This window comes from Octopus sinensis, linkage group LG8 (genome assembly GCF_006345805.1).
Source record: "Octopus sinensis linkage group LG8, ASM634580v1, whole genome shotgun sequence".
In the NCBI taxonomy this organism is placed as follows: domain Eukaryota; kingdom Metazoa; phylum Mollusca; class Cephalopoda; order Octopoda; family Octopodidae; genus Octopus; species Octopus sinensis.
This window is the reverse complement of record NC_043004.1, coordinates 77,094,844-77,111,865: the sequence shown is the minus strand read 5'-3', so window position 1 is coordinate 77,111,865 and position 17,022 is coordinate 77,094,844. Positions and strand designations below refer to the sequence as shown.

The following is a 17,022-nucleotide window of genomic DNA, read 5'->3' as shown; positions in this document are numbered from 1 at the left end:
CTCATTCTCCATGTAATGTACAAGGGCCATCACAGTAGACAGAATACCAAGTACAACTACAGAACGAACGGCATTGGGTGTCCCGTGTAGAATCACGCCCGTGCGCACATACGCACACACACGTACACACGCGCGCGCGCACACACACACACACACACACACATAAACACACACACACACAAACACACACACTCACAAACCATGTCTCTATTTTCTCTTTCTTTCTTTCTTTCTTTCTTTCTTTCTTTCTTTCCTTCTTTCTTTCTTTCTTTCTTTCTCTCTCCCTAGTTTAGCCACAGAAAAATCATAATTGCAAAATATAAGCAAAAGTGATCACTGAAATACCCCACGAGTGGAAAAAAATGAGTGAGTACCCGGGAGTTAACAGCGTATTAATTCAACGCATAATGACAATGATATATGAAATTCACAATCCTACCGATAATCCTTCAGTGTCTGTTACATGTAAATGCAATTTTCAGAATGCCTAGAAATGTTGATGAATATAGGAAGGTTATTATTCCTCTGAGCCATACACACAAATTATTTGTGATTCTAAATGCTTCAGTGTAGTGGGAGTAAACTAAGACTTAAATCAACAATCCTCAATACAAAAAAGGTATTGATAATGTACGTTCAGTCGATAAGAATTCGCCTAAAAACAGATTACATTTTGTTAGCGATATGCGAGATGAATAGGTATCGCTGATAAGACTTTGTGTCATCAGGAGCTGTTAGACTCTTCAGGTTTAGGACGGAAATTGTATACATGCACACAGTAGAGTCATACACATCTTACTTTCATTCTTGTAAAAGCTTACTTTAACACTGTATCAATATATCACTGTATCTAATACGCATATATTCGCTGTTACACGCACGCACACACACACACGCGCACACAATTTTAAATACAATATGTAGAATTAAAAATATTCTGAAAGAAAAGGTTACACAAACTGTGAAAAAAATTTAATATAATTCTGACAAAACATTTTCGAAACTTAAAGAAGACCATTTTCAAAGGCAAATACAAATATCAATGAATAGCCAAAAGCATCATAGCTAAATGTATGTGTTCTACAACCAAATCGTGATTACAGTCACTGTATACAATGAATTTATGATTTTAAACAAAGATTTATGTGAAATATCTTTACAATTTGACCTTCAATAGTTCGGTTTTACGCAAAAGCTAAAAAACATTTTGGAACTCCCAACATCCAGAATTAGATTTATCCGGAAAACATTTAAGCAAAGCGTATCATTAAATGTAAATTGACACATCAAATGGAAATGTCTGATTGAAAGCAGGCTGGCACTATAAAACCAGCCAGTGAAGATAATCCTCTCACTTCCACTGATGGACAGACAGAACGATCAGCTAAATATAGCAGAAAACAACATACTAACATTAGAAATATTGAATTTCTAAATGTCTCAACGAGAATATTCAGGTTGCTAGTCCTAGCTGGTGGGGGTGCTTGCCTCCCCTTTGCGAATATAAGGACACTGGAAATGTGTCAAAGCCGACAGGAAGCGTCGATGCTTCCTAGGGCTATATAGCGGTGGTGTAATTCCCTTTACGGGACTGTCACGTTATGTTGACTTTATACAACCACTCAACATACTAACAATTTAGCTGAAATTCATATCTAAAACTTGTGGACGCTTTACCAATAATCTGGGATGACATGTTTCAACAGGTCCACAACTATAATTTGGGCGACAGTAAATAAGAATTAGAGACAGTGAACGAAAGATCAAACAAATATCAGAAGACAACACAGCCCAGAGGTATGAAAACAACCTGCGATTAACTTTTTGATATGTATTTCAGCTATTTATTTTGCAAAGTACTATTTTTCCTTGAATTTGTGATTTCATAGAAAGGCAAGTAATTCTTCATATTTTGCATCTTTGGTATTTTGTCTTTACAGTTTGAATTGTAGAATTGTCTATCCAATCGAAATATTGCAACAGCTAACAGTGAAATATAGAATTTTACAAAAAGCTTTTTCGACTGTTATCAAGTCTTCACGTCTGTTTTTCAAAAATATCTTATTTGAAATATATTGCTTTTGTTTTGGACTGGAAATTGTTTGTATTTTAATGTTCTTGAATAAACTTCTTCGCATACAAAAGCTGAGACAACTATACTTCACAGTTGTTATTTTGAAATGCTTGTCTTCTGATATTTACGAGTCCATTGAATAACTATTCAACCCTGTTAAATGTTGGCCTTCCTAAACATAAACTAATATGATATTTCCAGCCCTAAATAAAATTAACTTGTACTTTTAAAGATGTTCTTCAGGATAACGTGAAATATTGAGCTTCAGATTGAATAAAGTAAAATACAGCTATGAATAAAAGGTGCGTAGATTATGAATTTTGATTGAAGAGATGGGGGCCTCAAAATAAAAAGGTGCAGAACCTCTAAAAGTCATGCTACGGCCCTGCGTCCGGAACATCATGTATAAATTATACACTGGCTGCCTCAATCTGTTATTGCAGGATCATTGTGCCACCGACAATATTATAACTCAAGCAAATTGGAGGAAAGAAGATGTGGAACTGTATACAGCAGCTAGTAATTAACAAAATGATGCATGAAATAAACAAAAAGAAAAACGGAAAAAATTGCAGGAACTTAGCCGTAGTGTGACTGGATTACCAGAAGGCTTTTGGAAGTATACCACGTAGTTGGATTATCAAGGCTTTACAGTTAGCAAAAGCCCCACAACTACTTTGTACTTTATCGAACCACTTTGTTCCGTAGGAGTGATAAAGAGCAAATTGAGTCGAATCGCATTCACTAACAAAAAAGGCATTTTCAGGGTGATAACCTGTTGGTGTTGCTCTTCGTCTGCGCATTAAACCCATTATCAAAACTGCTCAGAAAACAGTAACTGGAAGGGCATTCGGCTATAGAAAATCTGCCTCAATGAAATTTGTTCGATCTAAGCAATCATGGGAAAGTAGACGTTAAAATTTTTTAGTTCGTTTTTCGTACAAAAGAACAAAAGAAATATTTGGAATCTGTTAGATTTTTATATTCGCAATCAGGAATATTCCATCGTATCTAAAAGTCTCATAGAATTTAAATGAAATTAAAATAATGGAAAATAAAATGGTAGTTTCACACACTAATACAGACAAACGTACGCGCGTGCAAATACGCAACCGCGTGCGCTCACATATACAGGGGCCGGCTGAAAAGTTCATAGACTGATCAAGGTACTCTCATAGAATGTGACCAAATAAAGCTTATTTTTCAACATAGTGCAACTTTTAGTTCACGCACCTCTTCCATCGGCGTTGTATGCTCAAAAACACAATAGAAACTAAACTTTATCACATATTATAAAATGAAAGGCTAAAGAATATAAGAAAACACATCAAATCATACCGCACAATAAAAACAGAGAAAGTTTTCAATTCATCTTATTGTAGATATACAATAATAATAAAAAAGACAAACTTTCTGGGCAGTAAAACATTCTACTTAAGAACTACCAGAGTCGGTAGTGTATTTAGCACAATACTAAACACAAAAAGTCTATATTGATGTATCAATTGAACATTGCATACCAAGGACAGACGCTCTTTAAAATACCCAGACCCATAATATTGATTAGAGAAAAATACATATACATATATACACATACAAACACAAGCATATCCTATTCACGTATCGGTGACGCTTTTGATTCCATAGACTAGAAATTACGTTAAAATAAAATCAAGGCGATTGAATACGCTAAAATAGCAATTCAATAACAATAAATGATGCGAAAACAGGTTAATATATGTTTATATATGGGATTAGTAAGGAACCTTCTGGAAAACATTCTCTAACAACTAATTAATTACTTTTAACTGAGAACCAGGTCAATTTGAACATTACATTCTCATTTGATCAGAGGCCTGCTTAATTTGCGATTGAGTAATCCTATGATGAAAAGCGTCCAGGTTTTGATCATTATATATTTTTTGGCTTTTATATATTCAAGACTACATTGTCCGACATATCCCTCATTTTCAGACAATAGGATGTGATTCAAGGGAGATGCAGATGCTATGTCTAAACCGAACGACTACATAGAGGCTCTCTCTCACTGGCTCAATTTCTATACATTGTGCAGTAACGTGGTACATACAATAAGAATTGAAAATTTTTGGAAGTCTGAAAGAATTGAATTGATGGTATATTACTGGAACTTATTTCGTTGGTCATAAATGGATGAACAAAATAGACAAGATAATCGAGATGAAAAACGAAGAAGGTTACGCAAAACATCAAGTCTACCTGTCTATTTCAAAAGTTTAAAAAATTAAATATTTACCTGTTCATGGAGAAAGCAGAATAGCAGTGATAAAATTAGTCCCTGAAAGGCAAAAACAGAAAAAAGTGATTTGCTCAAAATATTTGCTTATGATGTTAGGATATTAATTCATTTTTAGTTTTAACCGACAATTTAGATTCACATGATATAGCTTAGCTAGAGTTATATCACGTAAGACGTTACAGTGAGATAGGTGAAGACTTTCAAAATGTTCCATAAGAAAAGAAGAAACATTTTCAATGTTTGTAACAAAGAACGATGCCGTGTTTGTAAGTTAAATGTTATTTCTGGATAATGAAATATATTTGTGGGGTAAGGGATTAACAAGAGATAGTGCCTATTTAAATGTAGACTTTTTTTAACAATATTTTTGGGCTTTGAACTAGAAATGAGACTTAAACAACAGCAGTGTCTACTTTCCAGAAACTGGAAAAATACATTGACCAGACCACTAAGGAGTCTAACTGAATTGAGAGAACTGGTGACAGATCTGTTAGAAACTCTTCCCGCTAAGAATAACTCTAAGTTATTCTTACCGAAAAGCCCCGAAGTTTAACGATGTCACTTGCTGAGTTAACTAGCATTGTGACACCACCGTAAACTGTGGGTTTGGTTTTACTTAAATTACTAGAAGTGGTGTTTCGCTCCTCATAGTCGCCATTTGCTATTTTGTTGCGTTACTAATTCACCCGAGGAGTGATTGAACTTAAGCAGTGTATAAATGGCAGAATTACACCTGCGGGGTTTCAACCAACAATAGAAAGAAATACAATTAAACATCACAAGAAATTTTGTTCTGTTATTTACCTTTTTTTTTTATTATGCATGCAGCTTTAGAAAAATTTCATACATCTTGAATTGTAATTGGTGAACCGTTTTCAAATATTATGAACTGACAGTATAAAGCATTAAAGTCTAATATCTTTCAACATAGATATTAGAGTGATTTTTTACTAACCTGGAACGAACTGTATAACATTGATACATAAAGAAATGGCACGTCAACAGCTACGTTCATCTCTGGTGGTAGCATCATGAATAACAGATTAGGAACTCCAAACAACGGTACCAGCATGACTGTGAACTTAGCTAATTTTCTGAAAAGACATTTAGGATTGTCAATAATTTGATTAATTTAATGAGACATGTGCCTAATACCCGTTTCTCTTATGTGAAAGAGTGAAAAATATATTTTTCTAGTTATTTGTCCTTGACACTTTTAAGGGAAAGGATTTCTATTTATTTTGTATATCTTGACTAAGGAATGGTGAGCCGAATATCTTATCTGTTCGGTCAACAGGATAATTTCACCTGTATCACAGTTTAAGAAGATAGAGCAAAATCACTTTCGAAGGACACATATTAATCCCGTTTCACGTGGCAATTGAACTTTGAACAAGAGTTAACGGAATTGTAGAACAAGCAGTTTATTGTTTGCACCTATTCGATCTTCTATGTGAAATTCTTTGGCTTGATTTATAATCGTCAGTTACATAATCATGATGCATTGGAGGGGAAATCCGTTCTTTTCTCAAATGAAGTGGGAAGCACTCCGTCGGTTACGACGACGAGGGTTCCGGTTGATCCAATCAACGGAACAGCCTGCTCGTGAAATTAACGTGTAAGTGGCTGAGCACTCCATAGACACGTGAACCCTTAACGTAGTTCTCGGGGATATTCAGCGTGACACAGAGAGTGACAAGGCCGGCCCTTTGAAATACAGGTACAACAGAAACAGGAAGTAAGAGTGAGAGAAAGTTGTGGTGAAAGAGTACAGCAGGGATCACCACCATCCCTGCCGGAGTCTCGTGGAGCTTTAGGTGTTTTCGCTCAATAAACACTCACAACGCCCGGTCTGGGAATCGAAACCGCGATCCTACGACCGCGAGTCCGCTGCCCTAACCACTAGGCCATTGCGCCTCCACTCAAATGAAGTAGTTCTTGCTTAGAATGGAAACGATATCATGGAGACCCCCATCACTATTCACATATTCAGTTTATAATATTTTCTTATTTAGTGGATAAAATCATAAATTACATTAAAAAACGAAAGAAATTATGCCGTTGTCTTTCTCAACTTCATTAATAATGTACGTAAAAACATTTTATTTTAACCGGGAACTGAAAGTAGATTGTAGATTGCCGGGAGCTTATTTCATGCTAATTTCCATATTAGACTGTTTGAGAGGGAAGTCTGTACCAAAGGCTTTTGGAGGCCTTTCCACACCAATGGGATTCACGTAGTTAACGTTTCTTTTGAACAGTTAGAATTTGGCGGCTGCAGGGAACAATGTGTGCAAGGATGGTTTTTAGGCGACCATTGTTCGCGGAGCACTGCATAATGGTTACTATGGGATGTGAAGATGGGACATAATACAAGTTATGACAGGAAGAAAAGCAAGTGAGCCTGGAATGTTTCGGTGTCATGAAAGCAAATAGCTGTTCATAGGAGCAGAAAGCTGTGTTGCGACAATATTGCAGCATTATAGCAATAGATTGTGAAGTGAATCTATGAGCCAGAAGTTTGAGTATCTGAGTAAGATACATATATATGCTGATCAGTCGAGAGGCCTATTTAGAAAGTTGAATAAAGTAATTCCTTTTTGTCTTCAGAGGAAGGGTGTTATTGATTAAGCTGACTACAGTGCATGCAAGGCATATATTTTGTTGACTTTAATAGAGAAAAGAACAAAGTTCACACCAGTGAGATGGTATAAAATATAAAATAAGGCGGCGAGCTGGCAGAAACATTAGCACGCCGAACGAAATGCTCAGCAGTATTTCGTCTGTCGCTACGTTCTGAGTTCAAATTCCGCCGAGGTCGACTTTGCCTTTCATCCTTTCGGGATCGATAAATTAAGTACCAGTTCGCACTGGGGTCGATATAATCGACTTAATCCGTTTGTCTGTCCTTTTTTGTCCTCCCTGTGTTTAGCCCCTTGTGGGTAGTAAAGAAATAGGTATAAAATATCACGAGGCAGTTAGTCCGATGCTCTCCTGTTTTACAATCCAGTCAACCTCAAAATAACAATTTCTAACATTTAAGACAATACTAAAAATTACGGAGTGAATACTCAATTCAATTGGCTCCGATACTTGACAGATAGAAATTTCTTTCTATCAGTGAAGGACTAAAGAAAAGCCAATACAGAACCTAAACTAACAGACTAATTAACTTGAGGTATTTTGTCCGACACTTGATCGAATCTGCTTTTCATCATCTTAGCCCTCTGCATGATAACGATTATTAACAAATCTTGGGGAACTATTTAGTCGATCAATATATGACTGGTCCTGAAAGATCGATCTCGGTAGGAGGTGCATATAAATACAAAAAGTTATATTTATTTAATCTGCAATTTTTTGCCCTAAGACACTGTTTTAAACCGTAAAAAAAGGAAAACATGTCTTTGTATTAATAATTATGTTCTACTGAAGGCTGCACATGAGCAGCTAATGTTTCAAAAGCATCATTGAATACTGATGAAATTTCAGTATAAGACGAGAAATGATAACATTTATATAAATAGTTTATACGAACTGAGGAATATTCTGGAAAGCAGGAAATTGTACATATATGTTCAAACTGGTTTGTATTTAAGAGACAATATCAAATCAAAGAACACATTCCTTCAGGCACTCTTAACAATACTTATATAGATTCAGCAGAATAAAGAGAACAAGTAACAAAACGCACCCAGCCTTTCTGCAATTCTCTTCCAATTTCTTCAATGTCTTAGACGTTCTTCCTTCTGGCGTCAATAAAATATTTACCAGCAAAGTAGGAGGAACGATTTAATCAAGTGTACCCATCCTTATATTTTATGCTGTAAATCAATACTTACGATCGAAGGGAGATAATGAAAAATATGCTATTTAACTTAACTTAACTCAAGGCCATGGTTTGCATTCAAATTTGACACTTCCGAATCCATAGAAAATATCTGGAAAAGAAAACGGATAAAGGATATAATTCTATTAATTAATTGATGCTGGGCTAAAACACGGATGAGTATACAAACATGCATACATACATACATACATACATACATACATACATACATACATACATACATACATACATACATACATATATGCATACATACATATGTGTGCATCAATGTGCTTGTGTGTGTATATGGGTTTATATATATATATATATATATATATATATATATAAAACTTGAGTATACACTAGGTAGTATGCCAATTAAAGAGCTTTCCCTGTCTACGGCTACCCGATGTTATCAACAGTAAGGATATAAATGTCACTGGATCTACTTCAGGAATTTCTCAGAGACCATAGAGTATTTAACAAATGAGAGAAAGAGAAAATGGAATTCACGAGATTCTTTATTAATCACACACACGCATACGCACGCACAAACACACACACACACATACACACACACATATATAAACGAATGTGTGTATATGTGTTTGTGTGTGCGCATGTGTGTGCGTGCGTGCAGATGTATACATACGTGATTATACTCAGTAATATGCCTTGTGTAGTACACATTGCGAGACATTTTCGACTCAGTGTCCAGATTAGCATTCCGGTTCTATTTCTGAATTGGCATTTAACCACAGATATAATATTTACTCGTGGATCATGCAAGAATTTTGATAAAAAGAAATTATATTGAAAATTAATACAGCATCATACTCGAACCTGAAAATTCAACAAATCTGTGAAAAGAACTACCGTAGACGGTAGCCCCGGGACAAGTAACGACTAGATTCATGCACTTCATTGCCAGCGACAACCGGAAAACGCATGCATAGGGAATAGATCCAATAGTAAATGCTAATTCCATTAGCACATTAATAACGTGTGGTTTCACACACTACTATTTAATTTAAATGGTTATAGTTTAGAGCACGAAAGTTACATTTCTAACGTATATTACTAGCGAAATTCATATTCAGTACACTTTTACAATCAAAGTTTGGATAAAAGAAACATTGATCACAGGGCAAAATTAATTGAAGCTCTGCAGCTTCAAGAAACTTTGATGTTTTTATGAACAAAGAACAAAACCCAACTATAGAAAATGTCAAACAATATAAATATCTCTAATGGGAAGACAAGCTCACTATTCATACCTGGCAAAGGAATTAACTGAATGTCGAGAAGACAAGTGAGATGACTTCTGTATTGTAACAACTCTTGGTATAAAGTTTCACCAGCAGATAGTGTGAAAAGATGAGAAATAATACGTTAGACAAGCTTTCAGATTTTCACGAGTAGTATCCGGAGACTTTGCAGAAAGCATTCTTTAACTCTTTGTTAAAAGTGGATAGAATAGGACTCAGAGGAGAAGCTAATCAAGAAAAGTGGATGCAGGTATTTAAAGAATCAAATGTTTTATGTGCTTTAAATTTACAGCGATCTTACGCTGGTGTCTTAGAGTATAATGCCCAAAGCGTTATATGTGAGATCGCATTGTACTTGAGAACACATATATATATATACGTATAAATACATGCATGCACCCATGCATACGTAGATTGATCCACATACACAAAAATGCAGTATACACGTAAATATTATTATTAAATATAGTTGCTGTATTGCAACACAAATCTAAATGCATTAGAATAGAATAAATTTCTTAGTAATATTCCTTCTAAAAATACTTGTATTTCCCCTAAGGACGAGAATGAATTATTTTTGCAAAAATTCTTAATTAATTGAAATTACTTTTCCTTTCCCTCCGAGTCGCAAATGTGTTTTCGTTTTCTTTCTCTAACTAAAAGGAACGTTTCACTTCATTAATATGTTTTGCGTAACTCATTCAGTACACATACTCACTCACATACGCATATATACGAGGGGTGTTCATTAAAGATTTCCCCTGACCCACAAGGACTGGGATAAACGAAACTTGGCATAATTATTAGTTCTTCTCTACATAGCCACCACCAAGGGTGACACAATTCTCCCTTTGCTTTATGAAGCTGTGAAGACCTCATCTCTAGAACTTGGTAGGTTGTGTCTTGAGCCAAGACTTTACCTCAGAAATAAGTTCATCATCATCCGAAAAGTGCTTCCCCTTCGAAAAAGACTTCATGGTTGGAAAGTGGTAGAAGTCAGATGGTGCAAGATCGAGAGAGTAAGGGGGGTTGAGGAAGGATTTCATAGTCGCAGGAGAGAGCTTTCATCTGGGCAACATGCGCATTGTGAACTGGGCCATTGTCTTGGTGGAAGCAAACTCCTTTCGTCAGCATAACACGCCTTTCTGCTTTAATGGCATCCGATAATTTCTGCACCAGAGAAGCATAGTATGCTCTGTTAATTGTGGTGCCCTTTGCCAGAAAATCCATCCTCACTACTCTGCGCTGGTCCCCCAAAACTGTGAGCTTCACCTTGCCTGCTGAAGGTTGGATACGAGCCTTCTTTGGAGGTGGTGAGATTTTATGTTTCCATTGCTTCAACTGGACTCTAGTCTCAGGATCATAGTAATGGCCTGTGTGATAAGTCTGCCGAAAAATTCCTCGTTTTCTTGGCACATTGTCAATAGAGCCTGGGAGGAGCAATTGACTCGTTCCTGCTCCTGAAAGGTGTGAGCATCCGAGGAATCCATCGTGCAGACAACTTCCGCATGTGCAAATGGTCGTGAATGATTTGTTCCACGGACCCTACACTTATCTTTACTTCTTAGGCTAGCTGCCGAATAGTTATGCGGCGATCCTCTAACATAGTGGCTTCCACTTTATGGATGGTGTCGTCATCAACGGCGGAATGTGGTCGTCCAGGAATAGGAACAGTTTCCACTGATGTCCGACCATTTTGAACTGGCGATGCCAGTGCTTGACTACGTCGTATGATGGTGCATCCTCACCATAAACCTTTTTCATCCCATAGAAAGTTATATTACGGTGTACGAGCTTTCAAGTATAATAACTTGATCACTGATCTGCATTCAACTTCCTCTATTATAACACCCAAGTCCACTTCAACAGCCGTAAATGACAAACGAATTCTAGTGGAAAGCTACAATTTACAATGTGGCATGTTGAGACATGTATAATGATACCTGTACAAGTTCTGTGTCCTACAATAGCCGAAAGTGGGTCAGAGGAAATCTTTAATGAACACACCACATATACTAAATGACATGTTTATGTGCATGTGTGTGTGCATATATATATATATATAATATATATATATATATATATATATATATATATATATATTATATATATATATGCATGCTGGAGGCGCTATGGCCTAGTGGTTAGGGCAGCGGACTCGCGGTTTCGATTCCCAAACCGGGCGTTGTGAGTGTTTATTGAGCGAAAACACCTAAAGCTCCACGAGGCTCCGGCAGGGGGGTGGGTGGCGATCCCTGCTGTACTCTTTCGCCACAACTTTCTCTCACTCTTTCTTCTGTTGGCCTGCTCGCTTAGCCAGCGGGGTGGCGTCATTTGAAGGCTAAAACAATGCGAAGCGCATTGTGACCAGCGATGTGTAGCAACATCTGATAGCCTGGTCGATCGCGGTGATCACGGTGATATTCATGCATATATGTTTGTATGTATTTGTGTCAACACCTATCTATCTATCTATCTATCTATCTATCTATCTATCTATCTATCTATCTATCTATCTATCTATCTATCTATCTATCTCTATCTATCTATCTATCTATCTATCTACTTATCTATCTATCTATCTATCTATCTATCTATCTATCTATCTATCTATCAATTTATCCATCGTTATTATTATGTATACATACATGCATATAGTTAACAAAGGCTGAAGTCATTAAATAGAATAAATGAAAAATACACATTAAGAACAGGGCATCACCAACGAGTGAAAAATACAGAAACACACAACGAGAGATAAGGACGGGACAAAATACCAAAAGAAGTCTAGATACTCCTCAGTTGTCGACTGTCGACAGCAGTATCTAAAATTTTTCACTCCCTTTGTTTCTTTCCCTCATCCTCTCTCTTGTCCTCCTTCCCCTCTGCCTATTGCTCACACGTGACTACAGGGTCATTTTTCTTGTCTCTCTGTCTTTTCAGGATTCGACGGCCAGCTAGCCGGACGTCATTTCCCTCGCCTCTCGATCTTTTTTCTTCTACTATTTATTCCATATCCTTTTATGAAATTTCTCCCAGGCGTTACCCATTACAATTAGTCTTGGCCTAACGGCCCTAAATGTCTGTCGTCGTCGATCGTTTACTTCCATATGTCTACTCTTGTATCGTTTGTTCGTTCGAAGCCCTAACCCTCCACAAATTTTAGATTTTAAAAATTTCTGGGTGCTGCCGTCTTATGAAGTTTTCTTGTCGACAACTGAGGAGGGGTTAGGCTTCATTTGGTATTTTGCCCCGTAGTTATCTCGGGTTGTGTGTTTACGTATTTTGCACTCGTTGGCGATGTTGTGTTCTTAATGTGTGTTTTTCCTTTATTTTATTACATACTTACTTACATACAACCATCGAATGTCGTATATTCTCACTCAGACAAAACTTAATGTTGAAAATTGAAGAAAACAGTGCCCTGTGTGTCGACAGCGAGCTCCTCAGGAAGCATTCTCTTCCTGATGATGTCCTATACAACCACCATAACAACTGGACTAACAGGGAGTAATATCACAGTCGACAACTGAGGAGGGATTAGACTTCTTTTGGTATTTTGTCCCGTAGTAATCTCTCGTTGTGTGAAACGCTCAGCATATCAAAAAGAGGACCATACATGCGTATATTTCCCGAAGACTTGAAGAAGACAGTAATATTAGTTTCAAATTTTGACAAAAGGCCAGTGAATTCGTAGGAGAAGGTAAGTTGATTACATCGACTCCAGCGATCAACTGGTACTTACTTTTTCGACCTGAAAAGTTAGAAGACGAAGGTGACCTCGGCGGAATTTGAACTCAAAATATTAAGACGGATGAAATGCCGCAAAACATTTTGCTCGGCGTGCTATTGTATTTTGTTTAGTGATGTAATTGTATACAGTTACTGTATACATAACCCTTTTAAAACTTTAGAATGTGTGGGAAAACAAAGTCATCAATACTCGAGTGAATATTTGAAATATGGACCTATTCCATCTATGAATAATGAGCAATTGCCACTATGTGTAATATGTGAAAAAAACAAACAAAGAAAAAAATACGTTTTCAAAATGAAGCAATGACGTCTTCAAGAATGATGGAACATTTACAAAAATTGCATCCTGATTAAGTGAGAAAAGGACTACTTTCATCAAATGAAAAATGATTTTAAAACCCCTCTTACTCTCAAAGTGTTGTTTACGAAACAAACTAGGCAACTACAGAAGGGGCTGGTTATGTATTATAAGCTTTCAAAATTAATTGCGCAATGTGTAAAAACGCATACTATTGGCGAAACTCTTCTCTTACTAGCTATAAATAAAGTTTTGCGTACTATGATTTGCCCGATTAAAAGGGCAATAACAGCGCCAATTCATCTCAGCAATAGTACAGTAGCAGCAAGCATAGATGATATGACTGAAGCTGTAGAGAGTAAACTATGTGATGCTTTATAAAACGAAAATTTTCTTTACAAGTTGACTTAATGTGACAATGAATCTTTGCTGATGGCCTACATCCGTTATGTACATTCAAACTGGAAATATTGATGAAAAAAATGGTACTTGACGCAAATGTTTCTACAATTTTTAAGATTCTTGAAAATTTTCTTAATGAAATTTTCTTGAACATTCCTCTCACAAATATTATTGAATGCGCAACAGATGGCGCACCAGTTATGATAGGCCGTAATCGAGAAGGTATTACGGCATATTTCGAGGAAGCAACTCCATATATATTTGAAGTTCACAGTGTTATTCATCGAAAACACTCGGCTGCAAAGCATCTTACTACACAACCACTTTTAATTTGTTTAGAGCAGATGGCTCAGAGTGCTTTCATAAAGGCTCCTCTGCTACTTGTTGGCTACCGCTTATTATTCCCATCTTCCGGAGTAATCTTATGGGATGGTTATGTATGCGGAAATTTTCATTGTCTGTCTGTCTGTCTGTCTGTCTGTCTGTCTGTCTGTCTGTCTGTCTGTCTGTCTGTCTGTCTGTCTGTCTGTCTGTCTGTCTGTCTGTCTGTCTGTCCGTCCGTCCGTCCGTCCGTCCGTCCGTCCGTCCGTCCGTCCGTCCGCCTGTCTGTCTGTCTGTCTGTCTGTCTATCTATCTATCTATCTATCTATCTATCTATCTATATCTATCTATCTATCTATCTATCCATCTGTCCGTCTGTCTGTCTGTCCATACATTCACACACACATATATGTATGTATATATATATGTGTATGCGCGTATATGTGTGCGTGCGTGCACGTGTGTTTGTGTATGTGTGCGTGTGCGCGTTCTCTTGTACCCATTTATAGATATACAAAATAGATTTATCAGTAATAGTCCAGAGCGTTGGTGATGGATGTGTAGCGGTGGCTAAATAGCTGAATGATCTCCCTTTTCTAAGTTTCTCGAAGCATCTGTGTCATGAGACGTGATTCGTAATTATTCAAGAAACTTAGCGTTTCTCTTGGAAGTTTCTAGAATGTCTAGCATTTCATTAATAAAAAACAGTTTGCTAACCCTGCTCTTCGCTTCTTAGTTGATTAGACTTAGAGCCATTCACGTCATTGCTATGTCTGTCTATTTCTCTACGCCACATGACTGAAAACCACCATTTGGCTGTTATTTCTACATTTTCTAATTCTGAACTTTCTTGCATAGATTTCTTCGTTCAACTAGATTCTACATTTTGATTAAGTATCCTCATCGACCAGTAAATAAAACATATTTTTATATAGAAAATATATAGGTCTTGAATTTATTCTTCATCTCTATAAACTCTTGTAATAATATACACGCAGCCATATCAACACCTCGTACTGAATATATATTCCCACTACAAACCCAATGTGTACTGGCAAATTATAACAATGATAAGTGTCCAACTGCAGACAAGTAGTGAGAGTTGAGGCCTGTATGTCTATGTTGGGTATGTAGGTATGCGTATGCATGTGAGTCCGGGAAGCCGAAATAACTTACGTAGGCATGAATGAGAAGTCGTAAGCAGTGATAAGTTGGTCTGTGCTAGCTGGAATGAGAAAGAATTATTCATGGTATTGTGTTGAGAGAAGTGGATGGTAAAAGGTGTCCAGGACGCTAAGTTGAAGTGAGAAACTAGGAGCCGTTCACAATGATGAAAATTCTGTGTTGGTCGTCCCAAGTCCTTACGCTGACTAAATTGAAAATGGCTCACAATACAGCTGGGTGAAAGCTGCCGTGTATTTATCCGCAGCCAGCTTTAATTGACTGAAATTGCCGTAGCACTACTATGGCTTTACTGATCACTGCATTCGGCAAAAGGGTGAGATAGATTAAGTACCAGGCTTTAGAAAAAATATGTTCTAGGATCGATTTGTTCGACTAAACCTTTCGAAGCAGTGCCCCAGCCGCTGTCCAATGACTGAGACAAGGATAAAGCAACAGATTATCACAAGTTATACACATGATCTCTGAAATGATCTCACTGTTTTCCAACAATGATTACACGTGAAGATTTTAAGAGTCATTATGATGCTGATGATGGCAATGATGATGATGATGATGCTCCACTTCATAATGATACAGATGATGGCAATGATGATGACTATGACGCAGTTTTGATACGGAACGAACTACTTACATTTACCTGAAAGTACGGCTGTTGCCTCGGGCTCGAGTCCTATCTCGTAAAACCCGAATGTTGTCAAGGAAAAATAGAAAATTTATCTGAAAAACAGAGAAAAGATTCAGTAAATACGCTAGTAGAATAGATGATTAATCATAATTTTAGTAAACATTTAGTTGTAGTTTGTATTAATGTACAGTTTAACCAATTGCATGCTTACATCAAATTTCAGTTACCCATAGTTCATGTTTTCAAGACTTTAAAATCTATATATTGATCAAACTTTAACGTTTACTTTCATATTCCTATTTCTAAAAGTAAATTCGATATTGATACAGGAGCCGACTTTATCATAACAACAAGAACAAAAGAAGTGTTTAGTGGTGATCCAACGATTAATTGGGTTATGAAATTGAGTTTTATGATTGCAGAAATCATGATACAGTGAGAAAAGCATCGTGTCCCCTTATTGTCATCTATTCACTGCAACCTTTGTTTTGGAAGGGTACAGTTTCTTCCTTGTTTCGTTAAAAATACAAAACTTTGTGTCTAGAAAAACTTAAACTAGATCTTTTCGGTTTGAACGGCAGTTTTTTCTAGCGGTGTCATATGAAATTGTCACCCATAATTATGACCCTAGTATCGATCTATTGCATTTCAATCTATTTTAGGGTTAGGGTTAGGGGTGGGAGAGGGGTATCTTTTTTTCTTCACAAATGTAAATAAACCCAATCTGTTTCTTAAACAAGGGACATTTTCATACGGCACAGAATGTTTTCACCTCAATAGACGTCATTGATTTGTTGAAATTGCAGAAATTGATGAGAACAAAAACAACAAATATCTTACAAACCATAGAATTTTCTCAATAAAGCCAAGAGAAAAAGATGTTTTATAAACACATTCTACCAGTATACGAAGTTTAAAAGTGTTTAGTTACGTGGAAATTATTTTTAAAAACTGCCGTTCAAACCGAAAAGATCTCTGAAACTTTA

At 36.6% G+C, this 17,022-nt stretch overlaps 1 protein-coding gene across 1 annotated transcript in view; it reads right to left on the bottom strand.

Annotated features, from left to right (window-relative positions):
- The window catches only part of LOC115214856 (calcitonin gene-related peptide type 1 receptor-like), a 111,509-nt gene that overhangs the window by 11,261 nt on the left and 83,226 nt on the right, over positions 1–17,022 (bottom strand). Inside the window, exons 10-12 of the mRNA XM_036505485.1 lie at positions 16,049–16,128; positions 5,308–5,446; positions 4,350–4,391 (exon numbers count right to left, since the gene is read on the bottom strand). Of these exons, the coding sequence (XP_036361378.1) occupies positions 4,350–4,391; positions 5,308–5,446; positions 16,049–16,128 (261 nt within the window). The remainder of the gene's footprint in view (positions 1–4,349; positions 4,392–5,307; positions 5,447–16,048; positions 16,129–17,022) is intronic.